This window comes from Rhopalosiphum maidis, chromosome 4, assembly GCF_003676215.2.
Source record: "Rhopalosiphum maidis isolate BTI-1 chromosome 4, ASM367621v3, whole genome shotgun sequence".
Lineage (NCBI taxonomy): Eukaryota > Metazoa > Arthropoda > Insecta > Hemiptera > Aphididae > Rhopalosiphum > Rhopalosiphum maidis.
This window is the reverse complement of record NC_040880.1, coordinates 17,531,462-17,555,465: the sequence shown is the minus strand read 5'-3', so window position 1 is coordinate 17,555,465 and position 24,004 is coordinate 17,531,462. Positions and strand designations below refer to the sequence as shown.

Genomic DNA, 24,004 nt, shown 5'->3' with positions numbered 1-24,004 from the left:
TGTGTACTGTGTAATACATGCCAGCCGTTGACGGTAAGTCACACGGTGTGTGTGTATTTAGGTATTATAGACTGGGCGCACGTATCCGGTTTTGCGGTTTGCGATGACATCGTCGTCTTCGACCGTACTACGTCCGCCGCGAAATAAATCTTCGTCGTCGCGTCCCATTAATTATAATCAAAAAATAATATTACTCAAGTTCCCCTCGTGTACGCGGCACACGTGTGTGGTACCTACTCCTGCCGGTGTGCATGTCAGTTATACATAGCCACACGGTACATTTCGGTCGCTGCAAATCGTATTTAAGACATGACTTTTAGTTATAACTTATAATATTATGTTTGTATTTTGTATATCGTTTACTTCATGTATGCGATGTGCTGTTTATATCATGAGTAGGTAGATCATTACTTTTTAACGGTCTTATATGGTTTTTTATATTGTAATTTTTAGCTATGAGTTACAGCACGTAAAACTTGCGGGCGGAATTTTGCCAATAAACGCCGAGCTTTAGAAAAATGTTCTTATAATATGTAGTAGATATTTGATTGTCACACATTACAATAATAATATCTAACTATAAATATATATAGCCTTGTATAAATGTATCCAATTTTCATGCATTAAAAATTCAAATTTCAAATTTTATAAAAGTCAAAACCGGTAAAAACGTTAATATTTGTATTTACAATATAATGTTGTATAACAGCTTGTATGAATTTAAAAATGTTTCTTTTCGTCAACCTGTTTAATGATACTTAGGACGGGAGAAACTTAAATAAAAGTTGTTTTCACCTTATAGTAATGTATTTGGTTGTGTATAGTCTCATACACAATAATCATAATATATTACTCTATCACGTCAATATTTCAGTCCAATTCGTATAAAAGAACTATCCCCTGCGCGTTATATAAGTAAATACCAACATTGGCAACATTATTAAATATTTTGGATATTGATTATGAGTATTATGACACTATATTTGCTCAGATTAACATTTATATTTAAATTATTGAATTGGTACCTATATTATGAATTATGATTTCCTTCATTAGTTTTACAATAATTTATACTAAATACAAAATATAAACTTAGATTGCGTTATTTAATAAATTACCTACTAAATATAATAAAAAAACACTCATGCAATTACAATATAAAAGTCAAATATCTAAAACAATAGACGTAGATAGGATGACAAACAGAAAACGATTACCGTCCAAAATCATAATATTATAAACGTACATTCTAGTATCTAGTATTCTAGTGGATTTTCGTTAATTGTGATATTATGACCAGTGACATTCTAAAGAATATAAAAAAAAAAATTTTTAAAAATCTTAACTTCTACTGGAAATATAATGAAAATACCCAATCGACTCGTGTAATCTTCGGATGTGTTCATTGGATCAGAGGTATTGATGTTCGCGAATTGACATGTTCGTTTCACAGCGATTTCTTAAGGGTTGCAATGCAACGACTGATCGAGAATCGTGGACGTCGGGTTTTTCGTTTTACGTATTAAGACTATAATAATTCATTTTTATGATTTATTTATTGCTGCAATTATTGTACCATTTAACTATTGTAACTCGTATTAATTGTTATTTATATAATCTTCGTGATTTTCTTATGTTTTTATAAACGTACGTTCTATTTTGCATTTATTTGTGTAGTACATATTACATATATAGTTGTTATGATTATTCCATTCCATACGGTTAACCTGGTTAGGTGACTACCATCATCTTTTATAAATAGTAATTGTTATTTACACTAACGTGGTATAATTTAAACAACAGATTTGATTATTTTGAAATACATTTATAAGTTATAAAGCACCTGGATAATGAATATAGATAATTGTCGTTCGTGAAAAGGGGTGATAAAGATGGTACCTATAGATGTTGTTGGATAAAATACCGTAGACAATTTTTATTATTATCGAGTTTACCATGTCACTGCGCGTGTCTTACAAAGAATAAACACTACAATAGAATTTGCGTTAGGTACAGACGAGCCTATAAACATTAATCATATCTAATATTTTAAACGAACAACGCGTATGCGTAACGTCGATATTATTACACGTGTGTATGTAGGGATATTTAAATAATATAAAAGTGTGAATTTGTATTAACAATATATCATGATCATATAGAGTAGATACAGTAGAGTTCTTGTGTATACAAATCGATTAGTATTTAGCATTCCATCGGTTAGACTTAGAATTTATCATAATATCTACTATTCTACCATATTCTATTAGTTCGTATCTACTATTCTATTGGTTCGGTACAATTTATTTATGTTTTTATACAGGTTCACACCATAAATATTTGTTATACAACTGTATTTTGTATTAAAATTATGATTTACTGAATGAATAAAATAAGTAAAATATTCATTTAATAATATGCCATAGTTTCATTTTTTTTTTATTTCAAGGAGCAACAACTAACAAGATAGCAATTTACGTACATAATTGATGGGTTGTAATGTTGTATTGTTTTATTTTATAATCGCTTCGGTATTAGGCATATTGTCACATTATACAGAGTACATATTACACTTATTACAGTAAATCTATACCGTACAATGATGTTAATTTAATATTTACAGAAATAGTAAAATTGAACATATAATATTATAATTGTATTACAAATTATATTATACAGGTATAGGTAAAGGTGAAAAATCGATATTATATTCAAAATAAAATCCGTATAACACATAGAATTTTAGATAAAAATATAATTTAGATTACAAACCAACATATTTGATTATGAATTTTTTCATGATTGTCCATAAATGCCTATTATAATTACACATATGTATATATAATTGCATAAATGTATAATGTGTGTACGTGTACATTTATAATATATAACACTGTTAACACTTATGTTTTATTATTGATCACGGTTCGCTTAAAAACAATATAAATATTTATAATGTTTTCACCATGATATATCATTAAATAAATGTATTCATAATCATACATTGTATATGAGAGTATGGGATATTGCAGAGACATATTATGCACGTGAATGTTATAGCCTTTATTACCAATGGATTTATCGTGAGCGCGTTTATATAATAATAAAAACGTATATTTTTCGCATGTATTGTATAATATTTTTGCATAATATTCTGATCGTCCAACATCTGTACACATGAAGAGATGAGTTTACAGGAAATTGTAGACGATTCACTTGTAAATAGTAAATGAGCACAAATACATGAATTATAGTACATAATAAATAATATATATACATAATAATATAATATATACAATATACGAGTATTATATGTGGCTAGTTTCAAAAACGCTGATATATTTTTTGAGTTATAAAGCTTACAAAAAAAAGTCTCATCAACGTGAGTAGATAATTTTTAATATTTTAACAACTACAATATGTATTATACTTTAGGGTATTGTTATTATTTTTAAAAATGTTTTGATGGTAATTCTCCAAAAATTAATTAATGACTTGAGATCAGCGTTCTTGCAACAAACCTCTACGAAAGCATAGATTGTAAGAGTAAGCAAGCGCCGAAATTATCTTTTTGACAATACATGTGCACTGTGATTGAACGTGTGACGTAAATGTAGATTACATTTTACATGACAATAAATTTGTATTATTATTTATTATACAATATGTAAATTTAACGTATACAGCATTATAGTAATGTACTGTTTTTTTATTGGTAAAAATTATATAATTGTATAGTATGGTATATTGAACAAAACCGTGGTTTTAAAATGAATAAACATTTTGTAATGTATATTGGTACAAGACATTTTTATCCCACGATTAATTTCAAACTTCTAAGTTGATCAGATTTGCATCTATTTACTCATCTTAATTGTCCCAGCATATAATTTAACCTATTATTATATAAAATTATATTAACCAAATAGTGTTATATAATAATAATTATTATTGTTACTTTAGTAGGTATGTTTTAATGTTTTATATGAATTTGGGAATTGTTCTCTTACTATTGGAATATTTTACATAACACATATTTTCGTTTTTATGGATTATACAAGATTTCTCCTCTTTTAACTTCCTCTCCATTTATCTAATATTTTGTCATATAAAACTTGTAAATTAAGAATTCACTGATTTTTTTTTAATACTTAAAATTTAAATTATTTCCGTATAATTTAAAATGTATATTATATTTTATTGCTCTTATCGACTCCGTTTAAATTTACATTACATAAATATATACCTAATGTATATGAGTAAAAATTGTAAAGAGTTTATAGAAATATGTATTTGATTTCCTTAAAGTTTCACGTTAAAATGTGTACGAAAAGAGTTGAATTTATTTTATTCAAATAAGCAATATGCAACTAAATTCAAAAACATATGACTATTATTGGCTTAGGCAATCGTTTAAATAAAAATTAAACTCATTCGAAATTAAGTTAGTGTTACAAGATAATATTGTGTTATTTAGATAATACCTGACCTATAGTAAGTCAGGTTGACCATATTTTTCATTAAAAAAAAAAAAAAATTAAAATAATTTAAATTTGCCGCAGTAGATTTAAAACTAATATTGTATAGTATATATAGTAGAGTTGAAAACTTTGCGAACATTAGATAGAATACAACTATTTGGCATTTGTTATTGCAATCACCTATTTAGAATAAAACTAAAATAGATTTCAAAATTAAGAGGATATCAGCGCTCGATTTGATTTTTTTCTCTGAGCAATTTTGCGTTTAACTGTATCGTACAGTAGAACCAATTTAATGTTGTTTGCGTATAATATAATTAATGGTATGCTAGAATGATCTGTTGGCTGTTATCAAACTTAAAGTTAAGAACATTAATACAATTATCTGAGTTTGTAAGTTTGATTTTTACAATAAACAAATTGTCTGCAATGTATATAGTCATTATCAAATTGTAATATTTTACATAGGTATTCATTATGATAACTCGCATGAAATTTCCAATGTCGTAAAAATAATTCAACGTATAAGACAAATACAAATAATATTCATTATTCTAACCTTAAAGTTGGTTTTAGTTTAATTCGCCATAATATTAACGGATAAATGAAAATGGAAATTACCTATGTTATTTAACCGTGGGACAGAAAGACACAGCAAATGGCGCGTAGTCATCCTAATGAGTTACAGGACACACTGAATTAAATTTCAATAATGTCTACCTAACCGATTATATTTTTATGTTTTCAGTTTGCTACAACAGTTTCAAAACAAATTATATAACGTAATTTAACGAGAGAAGTCTTACAACTTAGTTGGGAGTAAACTGTCCAAAATAATAATCTATATAAGCAGAAATAACATAATAAGATAATACGGAATCGGTTCCCATGCGTAAAAATAGATGATATTATTAAAATGTGATGCCTGCGATTTTCCACTAAAAAAAGTGAGCCGAATATTTATTTACTTTAGAACGAATTACAATATTTTGCGTATTATTAGACGGAAAATTTGATCTAGAATTTTATTGCTCCGCACAAATATATTTTTATTAATTGGAAATAAATCCAATGTGAAACGCATCAGAGACACAAAGGAGCACACACTTAAATTAAATTCAAGAAAAACAGCTGAAATGGGAAAGTTAATTGGTGAACAGACGTAAAAATTGAATCACTGCCAATATTAAATGATGTCGAGTTTATACGATTTGTAAATAATGTACATCGCGTAATAAACGTGTACAACATTATTTTTTTTATTAATATTTATTTTAATTGTCTTCGACTTAATATTTAATATTGGTTTAGACTTGACACAATTATTATAATATACTAATATACACGTTTTATTATTACGACAAATACAGAAAATATAGCTTATTATGAATATTATTTTATTGTGAATGGACTGACTTATGCTGAGTGCGTAGTGGGCTATAGTCCACGTACACCTAGAACTAGCAACAATATCGAAAGATCTTATTTCATCACAGTTTTGTAATAATTATATAATGAAAGTTTTTCGGAACCGATTCGCATGTCGCCTGATGACAATTCACCGGGAACCGATTCGGTTATGGGTGGGAACCGACTCATAGGCGTTTACACGATATTATAATATCATATGGTATAATAATACCATCATGTACGTATACGGGGTGAAGAAAATTACACAATACACGTATATACGTCACGACGTGATGTGCCGCGTAAGACTGGCGAAGGACTGAGGAGGCCTCGAGGCTAATAATAATAATAATAATAATGTTTAAAAATATCATATGGGTAATAATAATCGTATCATTCGTCAAACGGCGATGAATCATCGTCTCTGCGTGCGGCGGCGGCGACGACGCGAGGGGTTCGTCGCACGGGTGCAGTCGAGGTGGATTAATCCACATCGGACAAGCATGTGTGTGTACGTGCGCGCACGGGCGACGATCGATGACGTTAATAATAATAATAGTAATAATAATAATAATGGATCGGCACAGAATAACACTGCGGCGCGTACGCGTGTGCGTATATAATATGAGTCACCGGGACGAGTCGGCGTGCGGCGAAGGGAATCTGTCCAGTTCCTTTCGTATGGCCTCGATGAGCGGCACGGCGGGGTCCTGGGGGGACAGGTTGGCGTCCGAGCTGATGAACTCGGCGCGCACGGCCGGCCGGTGGAACGGGCCGGCGCTCAGCGGCCGCGGCACGAACACCAACTGGTCCGAACCGGCCCACGCCTCGCCCGGCGACAGCGCCCAGCACGGGCTCGCCGTCGCCGGTGCCGCGAGCTGGTCGTCGTCCGCGGCCCGGCCGCTCGAGTCCGCCGACGTCTTGGGCCGGCCGGTCGGCCGTCCGCTGGAAGTGGCTGAACACCTGCAATAACGTCACAGCCATTAGTATATCATATTTGTGTATACGTAATGCCATGCATAATACTCCTATTATTTTTATGTACGACGTAATTCACCGACCGTGATGGCCACCGTGTTACATGTTTTTATACACCTCTACTGTAATTATTATGGATTTATTCAAATTCTGATTGTTGGAGTTTACGAGTAAGTGCCTGCACTAGACCGGGGCCATAATTTCAAACAAATATAATATGACTGTAACGGATTGTCGTGCACCTCCATTCGAGGCACGTGATGTGTTCTGTTGGTATACAGAATTACTTTTTTTTTAACGTTCTTAACCTTTTCGATTTCACACACTGTTGACCATAATACTTTTCGAAAATGCCGTTTCGTCTAAATCGATATCCGGGCGAGTAGGCCTTGAGTTATTCGACTTCGAGTTAAACGCTAACGATATTATGAGTTTGGACGATATGAGAATTGCTATAATAATATTATGATCCATCAACATTTTATCGATTATAATTGATAAAATAAAAACGATCAAAATGTAATAAATTTTAAGTTAAAATATTATATTCCACATATTGTGCATACATTTTCATACTAAGTATTATTATCATTATAGTATTTACATTTTAATAACTCTCGGAAACTATGAGTTTGAGTTTGAGTTTTAATTTAGATACATGTAGATTATCAAAAAAATTATCTTATGAACAGTTTCCAGTAAAATGGAAACTAAAAATTTTTCTTATGAAAAATATAAAATGGGTAGTCAGACACATCTTAAATCGTATATCAATCTAAGTAATTTAAAATATGGACGTCATTCAAAACCGCACATTTACCATTCATATCCACGCGTTTTAGAATGTTCAATACCGCACCCATTTTTCCTATTGATAAAAAAGGAAATTTGGAAGGTGGATAGTTCAAAACCGCACACATTCGATTGGCAGTTAAAAATTAAACATTTTTTTGTTACTAGACAAATTGCTGTAAAAATAATTCAATGGGTACTTAGATTGGAGTAATTAATGTATTTTATACATCTTACTATTTTCAAATATTTTATTAAAGTAATTTCATTAGTTATGATTTTGTGATTTTGATTAAATATGATTTTAGCTGAATATATACTTCATTAATACATATATTATCAGTGTGTGCGGTATTGAACGTTTTGATTTTGGGAAAACTGTGCGGAATAGATATATTAATTGTGGATTGACGACCGCAAGTCGTTAAGTAAACTTAAAATTTTAAAAATCGTGATTTAGATGAGTTAATTATATTAATATATAATCGAATAAAATAGTTATTTTTATTTTATGAAGGACAATAATCATTTTTTATTTTATATAACATAACAGAATATTTTTTTGGGTATTTCGATATTCGATGTATATGTGTTTAAGTTTTATTAGTAATACTAATACTAATAGATAAGTAAATAGTATTAAAAAATATATGTAAGCCATTAACGTAATTTAAGTTTTTTGATTGGTACTGTTAACGACTCAAAAGTATTACAACCTTTTGTACTTTTAATAATCTAATCGAGGGATAATCTGTAGATTCCAAGAGAAGGGGTGGTCTTTAGGTTCTATAGCTCACCCTTCTTGTTTCCGCCCCTGTATGTCCGCATAAACTCACCTAAATGGAGCTGATTTTGATCTCTGTTCATGGTTACTTATTGACGGGTTACTTTCGTCGCTGTTCAAACTCGAGTTTCGACTGCCGAACAACGTGAATGCATCGTCAAGTAATTCGTGAAATTTCTCTCGCATTTTTGTGACATTAGTGTCCATGGCGTTGAATGCGTCAAAACTCGAACACGAATCGTCATCCTGTTCGTCTGCGATTGTTTAAAATGTTAATCGATTATATTTTAATATAACAACGTTAAATGCTATTCATGATAACTATATTTTTATTTATATGCATGGCACGACATGTTTTTTATTTTCATTGAAACTTACTACTTTTTATTTTCATTTGTTTACAGTGTAAATCCCAAACTATAGGTCCAACCACTCCAGGATCTTGACCACCAATACTCTCGTGCCTTGTAATTGTGCGTGATGTATTTTTATTTTCACTAACATTAAATCCATCCAATACATCTGTTAACGGTCCAGGTATCGAATCTCTAAAAATAAATACATACAAATTGACGAATATTTCAACACTTCACGAGATAATATTTATTATTTATTAAAATAGGTATATTCTATAGATTGATATAATATCTAGTGGGGACTTTTATGACTGTTTAATATGTATATCTAGTTATATTTTTTTGAAACAATATAACGATGGTTTTTATTGCTGTTATCAACAACCCTTTATTATGATACCCGCAGCTGTTGCAAACGAATTCATTTCTATTATTATTGTATTAAGTTATTTAATTATATTGAACAATAAATAGTTGCTGAGCAACTGGCTTGCATAAAATCATAATGAAATACGAATAAAATAAGTCGAATCATGCAATTATACCATATAACTTATACTACGTACCTATCTACAAAAAGATAATAAAATATATCAAACAAATAACTATTTAATTGTTTTTTGTTTGATGAACTTTTCTTGTATAGCGAGTATTTTGCAACTAAACAAGACAATAACTATGATTATACTATAACTTGTAATTATTTTATTCCGAGTGTTAATGAATAATACAAAATACTAAGTAGTGAGTATAGAATGGCTTACATTTTATTTAAATCTTAATTCGAAAGCTCGAATACTAATTAGTGTTTAGGTTTATATTATGATTATGATAAACAAAAAATATTAAATCTACACTAATTTAAGGGTATCAAAAAAGTTTAAATGTAATAAAAAATGTTTTTTTGATGTTTAAATTCTACTGTAATATTACCTATTTAAAAAAAATGTATAAATAAAAATCACAAACTTACAGTAACTATAGTTGATTTACACAACCAAGCTGTAATTCTGATATCTAAACTGTATACAGACCGTGATGAACACCTACTTTGGTTACTGTGTAGCTTAATAATTAATAGATTAACCTACTCTTATTTTTAAGATCACGTCTACATAGGTACTTGATATTTTTATGGTTTATACAGTTTTACAACGTTTTATTTATGATACGTCTGCTAGAAGTACCCGTCTAAACTGTAATAACAGTGGTAAATGGTAATGGCCCAATATAATAATTAATATGAGAATTATGTGATCTATATAAAACAATTATCGTACCCGTGTATTATGTAATATAATTTATGATGTTTAATAAATTATAATTAAAAAAATTAAGTTAACCCCATAGACATTTTATAAAGAATACATAATTAGACAAATAATATTATTATTATATTAGCAGAGTTATATTAATTTACAAATGACTATAAACTACGTTTATATGTAAGTAAGACGTAGCTTACAATAAATTTTATTGAAAAACTGTAGTAATAAAAGAAAAACAAAACAGTGTAACACAGATAAGTAAAATATATAGTACATATAGCATAATTTTTATTAAAAATAAAACTTCATAAATAATGATGGCACTCAAATAAAGTGGCTATATATTCTCATTTCAAATTTTATAAATATCTTAAATAAAATTTAAAGAAATACGATTATTTAATGAATTATTCATGCTAGCTCAGTTTAATGTCAAATTACAAAATAAAATTAATAAAATAAATATTATATAGATTTATATATATATATATATGTATTCATGTTACATGTAGATATATTCAATGTCTCAAAAAGAACGCTTTTTTTTTAAATCGATTGCCATTTCTTAGTTTTTATGATTACAACATTGTTCTCATTATTTTTTTAATCTATCATTCCGGTTTGTTGTTGTGTAATCAGTTTTTGTCAAGTATCACATCATGAATCGAATGTCAATTGAAACACGTGTGTAGTGTGTTGGTTGTTAAGACCTTTCAATAATCTAACGAAAGTGGTGTGGAGACCATGCGACGACTTCGTATCTTACTCGGATATGACGCTACTCCCAATGTGTCGTCGATTCGTTGGCTAATAAAAAATTTGAAAAACTGGGCCCCGGTTAGGTTTAGGTGTCCTCTTGAAACTCACCAGGGAGAACTGAGAGGAAGTTTTTGTTGATTTTTTCGATCGCACTTCGGCTTGTCGGCATGTTAACAAGCAAGGAAAGGACAATCGAATGATATTATTTTTCATACGTATACCGAATGTTGTACTGAATCTGTACATATCCTCATTTTGTATTTGTTAGAAAAAAAAGAGTTTTTTTAGTTAATTTAAAAAAAGCGTTCTTTTTGAGATACCCTGTATAGTGTATATATTCGATAGAAAGCTACAATAACTGCTTCCATATAGTAGCATATTACTAATCTAACAATAATTATATTTTAATTTAATTCGAAAATTAATCACAATATAATAATAATAATAATTAGTATACCTAATAATGATTCGTTTCACATTTGTTATACGTAAATATTAAAAACCAATAAAACTATAATGGTAAACATTCTTACCAAAAATTCTTTCATTAGTTGGATATATATTTAGAATTACAATTAGAAAAAAAACTACTTTTAACAAGGTAATTGTAATAATTTGGCGAAAAACTGAGAATAAGTAAACGAATATCCGAATAATTGGATTAACATAAAATATTCGAGGTTCGGATCATTTAAGATACTTACAATATTACTTATTTATAATAATGTCATATCTGTTATCAAGTAATACTAATCTCTAAAGCCATATTATGTTGCGTTAATTATTTTAAAAATAACATATAATAATATTGTGTATTTTAATCCCAAATAATATAATAAATATATTACCATTTAATATATACATTTTTAAATCAATTAAATTCGTATTATTTAAATTAGAGACTTTAATGAAAAAATACTTATAATTTGTTGTAGCTTAAAATGTGGGACCAAATTTAGAAAAACGTTAATATGTATTATGTTTGATGATGATTTAGCGAGTTCAAATTTTACCTCATAAAATTATTTTAAAAATAATTATTTACTATATCTATATTATTACAATATAATATTATATAATAATATTATACATGACGTTAAATCTTACTATAATAATTAATATTATTTATTTATTTACGTATTTTGTTAACCAATTTTGTGAGAAATAAGAATAACATACGCGGGTATACGTAGATACACTTTTTATAATTATTGATTAAAATTGTAGCTGTTTTTCCGATAAGTAAATGTACGAGTATATCAACAAGTAAATAAGTACAATTTAAATATAAAATGTAAGTTTTGTATTTTTAAATAAAGTTATTAAAAATGTAATTACATTAAAACAAACGTAGCTCTGAATGACATTGTTTTTATAGGTACTTAGTTAAAACTTTTATTCACTCCTAATTATTTTATATAAGAACGTGATCATGCGATAATGTTGCGTGAAGTTATTAATTCGAGTATGATCATATTTGTTGTAAGTATTGTTACGTTTTTTTTTTTTTTTTGTTATGCGGTATAATTCTATGGGCAATGATTATTCATAAAAAAAATACCACTCATGAAATAAAACAATAAATTATCATCTGTTGTTATTAAATTATTACTGTGTAATCCGTCTATAAGACTATGTAACGGTTGATCATATTAGTATAATATTACTTCTGAGATGATTCACCCCGGGATACCAGGATCGTATCTATCAAGCGACCTAACCGTTTAGTTTTTTTTTTTTTTTATCGTGTTAGTCTCATCTCAATGGCTACTTACTTCTCACTAAAATAAAACGCCCCAGGAATTTTTTCACGTTAAGATAAAATCGTTCAACCCGTCTTTAAGGTGTTCGTCAAGTTTTAAATTATTGGATTTTTCTAATGAATAAACATTTTTAGTAAATATGATAATATATACAAATTACGCACATACTTGATCCTTGTTTTGTTTTATACATATAAATTGAATTTTTACATAAAAAAAATGTATCAATTCTTCTTTCATTAGATTATTTTTATTAATTATAATATTATTATTATTATTATTATTTAGAGTAGAACCCTTATTTTATTCCATATACTTAGTTGACTTACTAACTTTTGAAATTTATTAACTGCCTGCATCGAAAGCAATGAATTTGAAATTTTATTTCTATTTCTCGGCTTTGGTTCGGGCGTGTGAAGAGCACCAATATCTTCAGTAGACGTAGCTTCTGTTTTTACCTGAAAAATAGTGAATATTTTTTAACTGTACTATCCTAAGGTTTTTAGTATAATACGTTAGAAAATAAATAAATACATCGTGATGAGGTGTTTGATTTTCACAAAACGCCATGTTAGTCCCGTCGGAGCTAATGCTGTTTTTTCTTCTTTTTTTCTTATGCGCCACGACTACGCCAGTTACGAGTACTAGTATAATTATACATGTTGCAGTGATGAAAATCCAAATTTCGCCATAACTTACACCACGCACTTTTTGAAACTGTAATCCATCCAGGTAAGCTACATAAGAATACCGGATGTTAAATGTTGAAAACTAATAAAATATTTTATTTATAATAATATATAATATACTAATGTTTTACTTACGTCGGGCTTTGATTTTTACAGCATATCCCAAATGATCAGCAGCTTCACGTGTCGTGACAAGGTTCATGTCACGTACTGCCGTTGCAGCAGATACGGGATGGTCATTTACGCTAACGAAATAAACCAAATCCAATTTGTTTATTACGGATAGAACGTCTACTTTGACTTTAATTGGTTTTTCGTTTGTATCCCATCTTCGATTCCGATCTGAGTTCACTTCATCCTCGGTCCAGTTCGAGTTTAGTCCGAGATGCCGAGCCTGTTGTCTGATGGACGAATAAAATTATAGTGATTAGTACTTGTAGTAGATATATTATAAATGAATCGAACTTAATCGTATGTGGTTCTATGGACAACTAATTTGGATATACGTATTTGAAGTAGTATACAATATTATTTTATTGATCAAACGTTCGCTTCGTAACAATGCATTATCGAAACTTCATTTCATATCTGGTGTCAATCGGTAATCAACCACTATATGACTTAAAATTGAATGATTTTCAAAAAATATATATATTAGGTCATAGTAACTGCTCTATAATTATTGCAATCAATTCTTGATATACAATTTCTATAGATCATGAAACATTTTAAAACCATATGTATAGGACATATAGATATATAGATAATAATAATTGTATTCAGCTACTTTATATACATAAAGCTACGATAATTATGGAAGATTATGTTGAATTTTTCTACTCTCACACTGTAACAGCATTAGCATTGAATAAACAAATTAACATTTGTATCAACAATTTTAAATAATATATGTATCTGACGAATAAAAACATGTTGTCTCAGAAAACTCGAGTCTAAATTGTACTTATTTTATATGTGGCATTCATAAATTAAAACAAAAAATTTTATTTTATTAGTCTTGATAATTAACGGTTTGGTCAATCAAAGTTAATAACTAGTACTTGAATAATCTATGATCATACTAGCTTATAACTATCTTAACTGTTTTGAGTTTCACATGCATTTATTTATTGTTTTATATATAGTTACATAATACATAGTGCGTGGTATTCTTATTGTCCGCGCGCATTAGCGGATGCTGTACGTACCTACTACCACTTTCGTATATTTTTGTATGTTCCGTGTTTAAAAAGTGTGCGCATTAAATAATTTAAATATGACGTATAATACCTAGTAAAAGCAATCTTGTAGAGGATGGCCAATTTTTCTTTTATGACTGGTATGGAAATACGAACATCCGTTGGCGAGTCGAAATTTAATTCTGTTACTATCCAATATTCTTTGTTTGGTATTTCGACAGTTTGTGGAATGTCAATAACCCCGAGATGTGGCGTAATAGACGTCGTTGGTTGAATATTACAATCTTGCCCACCTATACAATCCTCGGGATTTTCCTAAAATTTTATGTTTCATTAATTTATGTTCTTATTATACTACAATAGTCACCATAAACATAAGTCAATTGATTTACTGAATAAGATGGGATTTTTTTAGTTGTTGATATTTGTGTTGGTTCATTTGAACCATCTCCGGAACCGGACCACAAAAATATTTTCAAATTTGTGTAGTTGTGCATGGAGTCTATTAAATTATCTGAAAATGTAGTAATAATATGTAATATATTATTACAACAATTAATTATGATTCATATTTTAACAACACCGAAATATAATAATAAAAAAAAATAAACAGTGTTAGTAATCCCTATATTACAAATATATTACAATCAAATATATTATTATTATTATTATTATTAAAGTACTTTTGTTTATTTGGAATAAAATAAAAAATAACTGTAATTATCTAAATCTTTACAATTTGTGATATATTAAATACGATATGGTATATACCATTTTATCTTTTACTTTAGAAATATTAAGAAATAGACGAATATCATTTAATTCAGTGAATTTATAAATGTTTTTATTTTCAACGTTATGGTTAAATATTGGTGATACATAATATTAGCATATTACTAATACGTTCACTCACCTTCTTCTTGTTCAACACTCTGTAAATTGCAGCTAGATAACATTATTATGTACACCAAACCTAACCACCTTATATCCATGTATACATTCCAAGACAATTGTTTGCATTTGGACAGGCAGTCTCATCAACCTCCATTGTATTGTCCAGAATTTAGTTTTTTGCTGGAAACGTTCGGTTTGATTGACATTTCATCCATTTATACATAATAGTAAAAATGAAACAAGTATACCAGTATATGCGCGTGCGCGCATGTGTGTGCAATGCGTGAAGTAGAGTATCCATTGGCAACACACCCAAATAATAATAATTAATGTGCATATAGGAAATAGACTTCCGCACGACTGTAGTATATAGTTTAGTTTTAGTCGCTAGAGAGTATGTTCTGTACACATAACATAATAAATGTAAACCGTGTGGATCAGTGGTCATTAAAACTAACATCGGTATACGTCATAATATACATACATATATATATATATATAGTATATACAGGGTGAATCACCAATACTCCTCCCCCCATTTTTACCTTTAATAATGAATTCATCTACGTTCTGATTTTTGGAAGTATTAAAAATATACCTACTTAAAGTATACATAGTATTTTTAGTACATTTTAGTATTTATAATTATCAACATAATGACAACATATTATAATAAATACTAAATCCAATTATATTATATCTATTTTATATTTTTGTAAAAGGATATTTTAATAACTAGGAAACTACTCGTTTGTTTTTTTTACAATGAGACAACATAATTTTCAAAAAAATTATTATCATTTACTAAATAATTTACAAAAAAAAAGTTCTTATTTGAAAAATGGAGCCAATGTTCAGCGCGAACATGCTTGGTGAATCACCTATGAAATATTTATACACCTAGCATTAATGACAATTAATATGTATAAGGGGGAAGATAAAAATATCTTATAATCTATAACATTATAAATGCGTATATATTGTATATTGTCTTAAAACGATTCACTAACTAGGTACATAACCTAGCGATAAATTAAAAATTTTTATAAAAACAATTTTTGACGTTAAAATTTTAATACAATTATTTATATCAAAAAATTAATATTAGCAATACTTTTTATATTTTGCAAACATTTATAATTATCATTGTAAATAAATAGCTTTCGTTTAAATTGCATTACATAAATTGGTTATATTAACCTAAATACTAAAAACAATCATGTCAATTCTAACCTATCACCTATACAACTATGCAAGTACTTTGTATACGTATAATAAAATATTTTTAAATAAATGTTCTAAAATACATTCTTGTAAATCTAGTCATAAAACAAATAAAAGATACGTAAAACGACTAAATAACTACGAACCGGTGTATATACTATTTACGTCCAAAATTTTAACCAGTAAGTTGAGTCCCAACGTCATAGGTAGCTTTTATTAAAATCTCTAGTTTTATCTCCAAACTATCGATATAATAATTTTTACAAACACAACAACAATATTGTATTGGCTATTCCTAATATTTCATAAAAATAATCATAATTAATAAGAAATAACTTTAATAAAATCATTTAAATTGTCGTAACAAATATAATAGGAAAAATTCAAAAGTGAATATTGTGTTAATTCTTAGTTTATATACAATTTACAATATACGTACACGAATTTAGTTACTTATATAGATTACAATTTAAAAATGTTGAATGAAATTTTATGAACTATAACATTAATAAGTATAATAATAAATACAAAATAATTACGTTCATATTATATAATGGGCATTCATTTTTCATAAAACCACACAATTATCGACTATTACTACTCAATCGATGTCGGTGATTTATATTGATTATAATATGCTATTAAATCCAATACCTAATGAAATTATGTTTTTTGGGAAGTAAATAATATACTGCCCCACAAATATTTCCATATATTTAAGTAAATCGACATATTGTTGTAAAGCTTATAATATGTTAATTAAAATAAAATATAATCAATCTACGAAACCAAGTACATATTCTTTGAATAAAGGTAGGTATCCATATTTTTAAACACGCTGTACCATATACAATATTCGACTATTAAATTATTAAATCTTGTGGTAGGTTACCTGTATTAACAGATGATAAACTTTATATTTAAAAGGTCATGTATACTTAAACGTCATTTAAATGACTGATAAAATGTGTCTGATTAGGTCAAATAAGATATCTAAATGTTTAAAGTTCACCGTTTAGTATAATATACAATATAAGTACTACCGCTACTACCATTGATGATTATATTCTTAAACTATTGTTTATTTTTTCTCTTACATTATTACCATACAAGATTAATGATGATGCGATTAATATATTAAATTTCAAAACTGTTGACTACATAGTATAATTAATTTATAAATATATTGACAATAGTATAAACGTTGCATATTTATTTTTTCCGTCAAAAAATTATATGTTTAATAAATGAACAACAAAATAAGGATAAATTATTTGAATATTTGCTTTTCTATACACAAATTAACTAGTTTATATTTATAAAAATTAAAAATTAATCATACCAAAATCATAGCATTTATTTCATTAATATTTATTTTATTATCTTAACATTAATATTGAGGCCAATAGCATAGTAAGCTTAAACATTTTTGTAGACAAATATCTATATAGGTATGCAGTATACCGCCATACCGACGCGCCCTTTTAACAATTTTATCGCATATCTCGATCTTCTTTAAAATGGGAAAATATGTTAAAAGTAAAGTAAAAACCACTAAATTAATTATCTAAAATCTAAACATTCTTTTAATACATCTTCCCATGTGAAGTAAATTACCGCAAATGTTTCATAACTTTAGAAGTTTAGGCTCTAGATGGTAGATACCTAATTCAGAAACCGAAAGTAACTAAGTTATACTATACAACAAAATAATTTCTAATGGTATATTTTATATGGTATTTATATTAAGTTTATTTTTTTTTAGAAAAATCAAATTTAAAAAAGAAAATGTGTTACAATACTATTCAATTACCACAATGTAATATTAATGTAAATTAAAAATTTTAATACTTTTATTATTATAATATTTTAAAGATTTTTAGTTTATAATTAAAAGCGAAACAATTTTTTAAAAATATTCAGTGTTTAAAAAATGCTAATATATGATAATAAATAAAGTTATTAAATGTATACATAAAATGAATAGACGGTCTTTTTTAGATTAAAACCATTTGGCATTCCTATTACAATTATTGCAATAAAGTAATACTCATAAAGTCACGCGATGTCAAAATCGTGCCAGCTATTTTCAATAAATGTTTTCTATAATACTGCTATACATTTTTGAAAATATAAAACAATAAAATCGAAATCAATATTTCTTAAGTACTTTATCCTGTCAAACGTTTGTTGACGGTGGCCTATTTTTTATTAGTAAGAGACAAATAATAAATAAATTTAAAAATACATTATTTCAAAGTTATTTTTGTAATAAAAGGTTTAATAAATGTCGTTTTATTGAAAACTATATTATACGCTGCACAAATAAACAATGTGTAAATAATTTTAAGTTTATCGTATTGTATTCGATTGACACCATACGATAAAATAATTCTCAATTAGTTGTGCATGCTTGAGTTTATAGTGCACGTATTACTTATGATGACTTCATAAGAATCATTCCACATGGATATTCAAGTCCCAAAAATGTTGAATGAATAATATAAAACAATAAAGATTAACTATTGTAGGCACCTATGTATTGCTTGATAAAAAACCGAAATTTCAGAAGGCTTTATGGTGAATTCTGTATTTCTGTGGCGATAAAGTAACCCTATCTATTTGATCCATATTTATATGATGTAAGATTATGTATAACTATATTATTATACTATCATTTATACACTATACTAAATTACTAAAAATATATTTTAGTTAAATTTCCGGTCTCTCCGTAAAAAAAGTCTAAAAACTCGATTCTGTTAGAATAACATTTTTTTACTGTCACAATTTATTTTACATTGTATACCTAAAAATTGCCAGCTAAACTTTTGTTTCTATTAAGTATAATATTTTTAGGTATGTAAGACAATTTAGTGTTTCAATATGATATTATTCAATTTAACAAATTTCAAATATTAGCAATTACCTAGGTATGATTTTTTTTTTTTAGTGATTTTATTCATCTAAAATTAATACCCACCGTATGAGTAATGTTCATAATTTATACTTGACGATATTCTACTTAAATTAATATGGTTTCAGGATTCGTTTATTTTCTATCAAAAACCGACAAATTTGTTCTGCTGTACGGTAGGTTTCGAATGTATAGTTTTGATCGTTATTGAGTTGATTACAATATAATAAATCAGTTAAATTATTTGAATTCAATGATAAATCATTTCTTGTTTCACTCAAAACCTCATATATTATCCATTATACTATGATTTGTGTGGGTTCACATTTTTTTAAATCTAATAATATGGGGGAGAGGTTAGTAAAGGACAATGTATATGTTAACCACGATTTAATTCAAAAGAAACGTATAAATTCATTATTATTTTATTTTAGTATATTATATTTTTAGACTGTAATATTGAAGGCTTCGTTGATTATTATAATCAATTAATCCTCAATCATTTAACTACATCAAAACTGCAAAATAATATTATCAAAATTAATTTAAGATATTATCCTCGGAACTTAAAATCGTATTTAAGTACCCAATACCTATTATATGCTTAACGATTCTTGCGTCTAGTGTATATTTAATGTGTATTAATAATGATTTTAAAATAGGTATTATTGAATTATACTATTAAATATCTAAAAATAATTTAAAAAACGTATATAAGTATATAGACAGCTAAAATTCTTCTCGTTTAAACAACTATGAATTAGGTTAAGTATAAAATTGAATTAACCATTATATAGATTATATAGCGATTAGCAAGTTTCTATATACAAACGATAATTTAATGATATAATAAATTAATTTAGACCGTTTATTTAGTCATCTTAAAAATGTTTACTAAAAAAAAAAAAGTAAAAAAAAGGTATTACTTTTATCGTATATTACATTGTTAATAAACTTTAAAATATAGGTAACTTATGATTATATTATATTTTCTATTTATTATTAGTTTATTACTATCATCTACCACGAATATCCTAAATATTCTTACCAATATATTTTTTAATAATATCGTTACATATTTTCGTGAAAATATTTGAAAACTGAAAAGGTAGAGGTTACCTCAATGATGTTTTACCGAAGTAAAAAAAGTACTGAAGTATAATGCTTATTGGCTATTACCCATATAATTTTAGTCATATTTACACTGCAGTCATAGTGAATTCGACACTCGTCTATAATAATTAAAATACGTACTTTCGACCTAAATAAAAAAACCATACCGCATTAGTTGATAGTTAATACATACAAATACAGGCAATAAATAAATTTGTATATACCTACGCCTATAAAAACCAACATGCCACATAAGAATTGCTTTTTTTTTTTGGCTTAAACTTTAGCTTAATATGGCCATATAACGATGAGTGGTTATTACGTCTACTTTGGCCTGTATACGATCAACTATTATACAATACGCGTATTATAGTCAAAATACTTTCAGGGGATAGCGGAATAACATGAAATTATTCAATAAATTCTCAACTTTTATAGGTACTATTCACATTGCGATTTCTTGTTAAAAGTCTAGAGCTTATTCAATACTCGTACGTACTTAATCAGCTTTTAGGACATAAATCACATCATTTTATTTATCTATATAAAAGTTATAATTTAATCAATAATATTTATGATGATTTTTAAATTTTTAGAAGAGCATAAATGAATTGGTTTTACAGTTATTATACATGTATTTCTTTTTGTTTATTGTACCATTATATATTTTTATTTACGTGTGTTGTAAGTCACTTTTTATAGTAAAAAAAATATTCTTATTTTCAACTTCGAAGGCAGTTTTTGATCTTATATCTAGTTGACATTTTGGGATATAGTTATTTTTGAAGTATAAATTCTCTAAAAATCTACAAATTCAATAGATAATAATCGAGAAAAACGAAAAAAAAAACAGAAATATTTATGCAAAATCAATTTGTACCTGTTTACAAAGATTGAATATCAAATTGAAATGGAATGAAAAATAGTTTACTAAAAAGTGTGTTAAGACCACGGTATCAGATTAGCTTTTAACTACCAGCTAATACGTACTATATAGGTTTGTCTGGATTAAATATACGTACATTTCAAAAACTGACTATACATAACCTATGTAGGTTAAAAAACATTCTATATTGCCTATGTCGAATGATTATTTTTAATTGAATAAAATGGGAAAACTCCTTCCTCCCTTTACATGTTCGCAATTGCAGAGTATTTGTATCTCTTTGATGCCCGGCACTCTAGAATTTGTAGAAGTTAGATAGATTGGTGCCCAGGAAAGTGAAAGTCAGTAAGTAGTAAAATATTCGTTATTAAAAATTTATATATTTACCTTTTTTAAGTCTGGTCCTGTTATGGGTCAAAACATATACCTACTGTGTTTCAAAAAATATAATAGTCCGCATCGCTACTAAGTGTTTTTGTGTTGTACTAAAATGTGTAATACAAAAAATAGACTCTATGTTATGACTTAATAGTCAGTAATGACTCGTGAACAAGAGCATAATATTACTATTATGCACCACTCCACTTTCTACAACAATAATACTATGTTTTGTTACAATACCATTCTTTGTTTATTTATTTTGCATAATATTTTGTTTAATTTATTTTAAACAATGTTTTGTCCAAAAATAAAAATAAAATATCTGCTACAAAGTGACGTGATACACGATACGATGTATTGTATAGTAGTGCAGAAGTCGTTCTTTACTTCCGTCGTTTTTTAAAGCCAATAAATACCGACCATACTTATACGAATGTATTGTTTATTTTACAAGACTGACTGCTATGCTAAGTAGTATAACATTTGAATCGTTGGCGTTTATGCACATTAAGTTATTTTACCTCCACTACTACACAAAAACTCTTTTACAAATATTTATTACGTTATGAGTGTAATATTTCATAGTTTGATTACATTGATTACTCAATTATGTCTCCAGCTGTTGGACAAATGTAAAACAAAATTTATCTCGGAATTCAAGAACATTAGATTTAAAGTATTTAAAAGGTACTCAACTGAAACCCTTCAGGTAAAAAAAAAAAATAATATTAAAATGTACTATTTTTTTTTAAGTAGATTCATGACACATTTTATTTTTAAAAATGAATATTTAAATACAATGTGTAATTCAATGAGCTAATGTGAATGTTAATAAGTTATTAACTTACTAGTAACTAACTTAGTTATTAATAATAACTTATTATTATACTGTAACGATTTTATATAACATATTTGGATATTATTCAATTTATAACAAATATTTATTTGTGTTTTATTATTTTGCACCACTGCCATAAAATACAACTCTCCCAAGAGCCACCATTACAGATTATGATGTATATTATGCAAATCCGTTCGGAAAGTAAATATACGTAACTTTATACACATTCTGTGACGCTATGTCACAATTTGAAACCATTAATCATATAGACACAATACATCGTGATATCAAATAATAAAATTATTATACTCGTTGTAAATATAATATTATCATATTCAGTTATTACGTGTTGATTACACATTTTATAATTACTTTGTCGATCTACACAGCGATGTAGCTAAATTGCCTATACGTTGCGCCGAATAAGCCGGTCAGCCATGGTTGTCACGGTTACAGATACCACGGTTTAAGATATATAAATGTATATCTTAAACCGTGTAAGATATATACCTAACCATTTATCACAAAATAAAAAGAAGAGGCACATTTTTTTTATTTGACAATTTTATTTTCATTTACAGAAATTATAATAAATATTGACATTTTTTCATAAATTTTAATTTTTCTTCTTTTTTTATATTTATAATGATCGTATTAAATACAATATTGTTTGTTATTAACAATGTATTTATGTATAACTATCCTTATTCCTTAGCAGTAATATCGGGTATCGAACTTGATAATATCAAATAGTATTTAACCATGATTAGTCCTTTCAAGTCAAAGGGGTGAAGTGTGTTTTGGTCGCGAACGTGATATATTTATTGTGTTCACTTATAATGCCCATATATATACGTATTACATATATTAGTAATGGAAGTACTTCCACAAAACCAAATTTATGTTATGACAGTCGTAAAAAACTATGTATTGTAGCTAAATATCTCCATAATTACCAACCAATGTTACTAATTAACCAATTATACTAACCAATGTTCTGAAAAAATCTTGTGGTTGATCGTCAATCCGTATATTTAAAACAATTTTAATAAGTAGACTTTAAAAGATAGAAAGGTACTTCGTAAAAACATCGAAATTAAAAAATTTTATTTTAGTTTGTCTGAGATTTCAGAACTTTTTAAGTATTTATTATGATAGATACTAAATTCAAAGACTTTATAATGATACAAATGTCGCAAATACTCTATAAAATTCGATAATTACGTATAATATAATAATAGTTAATACACAAGTATAATGACTTATAAA

The 24,004-nt window shown here is 27.4% G+C and overlaps 1 protein-coding gene across 2 annotated transcripts; it reads right to left on the bottom strand.

Annotated features, from left to right (window-relative positions):
• Window positions 1–2,884: 2,884 nt before the first annotated feature.
• Window positions 2,885–15,571, bottom strand: LOC113560701. Of its 2 annotated transcripts, none has more exons than XM_026966735.1 (9): window positions 15,393–15,571; window positions 14,872–14,993; window positions 14,571–14,794; window positions 13,416–13,681; window positions 13,126–13,328; window positions 12,925–13,049; window positions 8,824–8,993; window positions 8,498–8,699; window positions 2,885–6,854 (listed from the first exon to the last, which is right to left on the bottom strand). In XM_026966735.1, the coding sequence occupies exons 1-9, from the start codon at window positions 15,469–15,471 to the stop codon at window positions 6,521–6,523; spliced, it is 1,725 nt and encodes a 574-aa protein (XP_026822536.1). In that variant the 5' UTR covers window positions 15,472–15,571; the 3' UTR covers window positions 2,885–6,520. The 2 variants fall into 2 exon arrangements, with proteins under 2 accessions (XP_026822536.1, XP_026822537.1); XM_026966736.1 differs by having other exon boundaries at window positions 6,772–6,854; window positions 8,459–8,699.
• Window positions 15,572–24,004: the final 8,433 nt, after the last annotated feature.

Excerpts from the sequence above, each read along its gene's own strand:
- LOC113560701 (XM_026966735.1), bottom strand. The coding sequence starts at position 15,471 with ATGGATATAAGGTGGTTAGGTTTGGTGTACATAATAATGTTATCTAGC. Across the intron at positions 13,050-13,125 it reads ATCAAACACCTCATCACGAT|GTAAAAACAGAAGCTACGTC; the intron begins GTATTTATTTAT and ends ACTATTTTTCAG. Across the intron at positions 8,994-12,924 it reads GCAGTTAATAAATTTCAAAA|AGATTCGATACCTGGACCGT; the intron begins GTTAGTAAGTCA and ends ATTTATTTTTAG.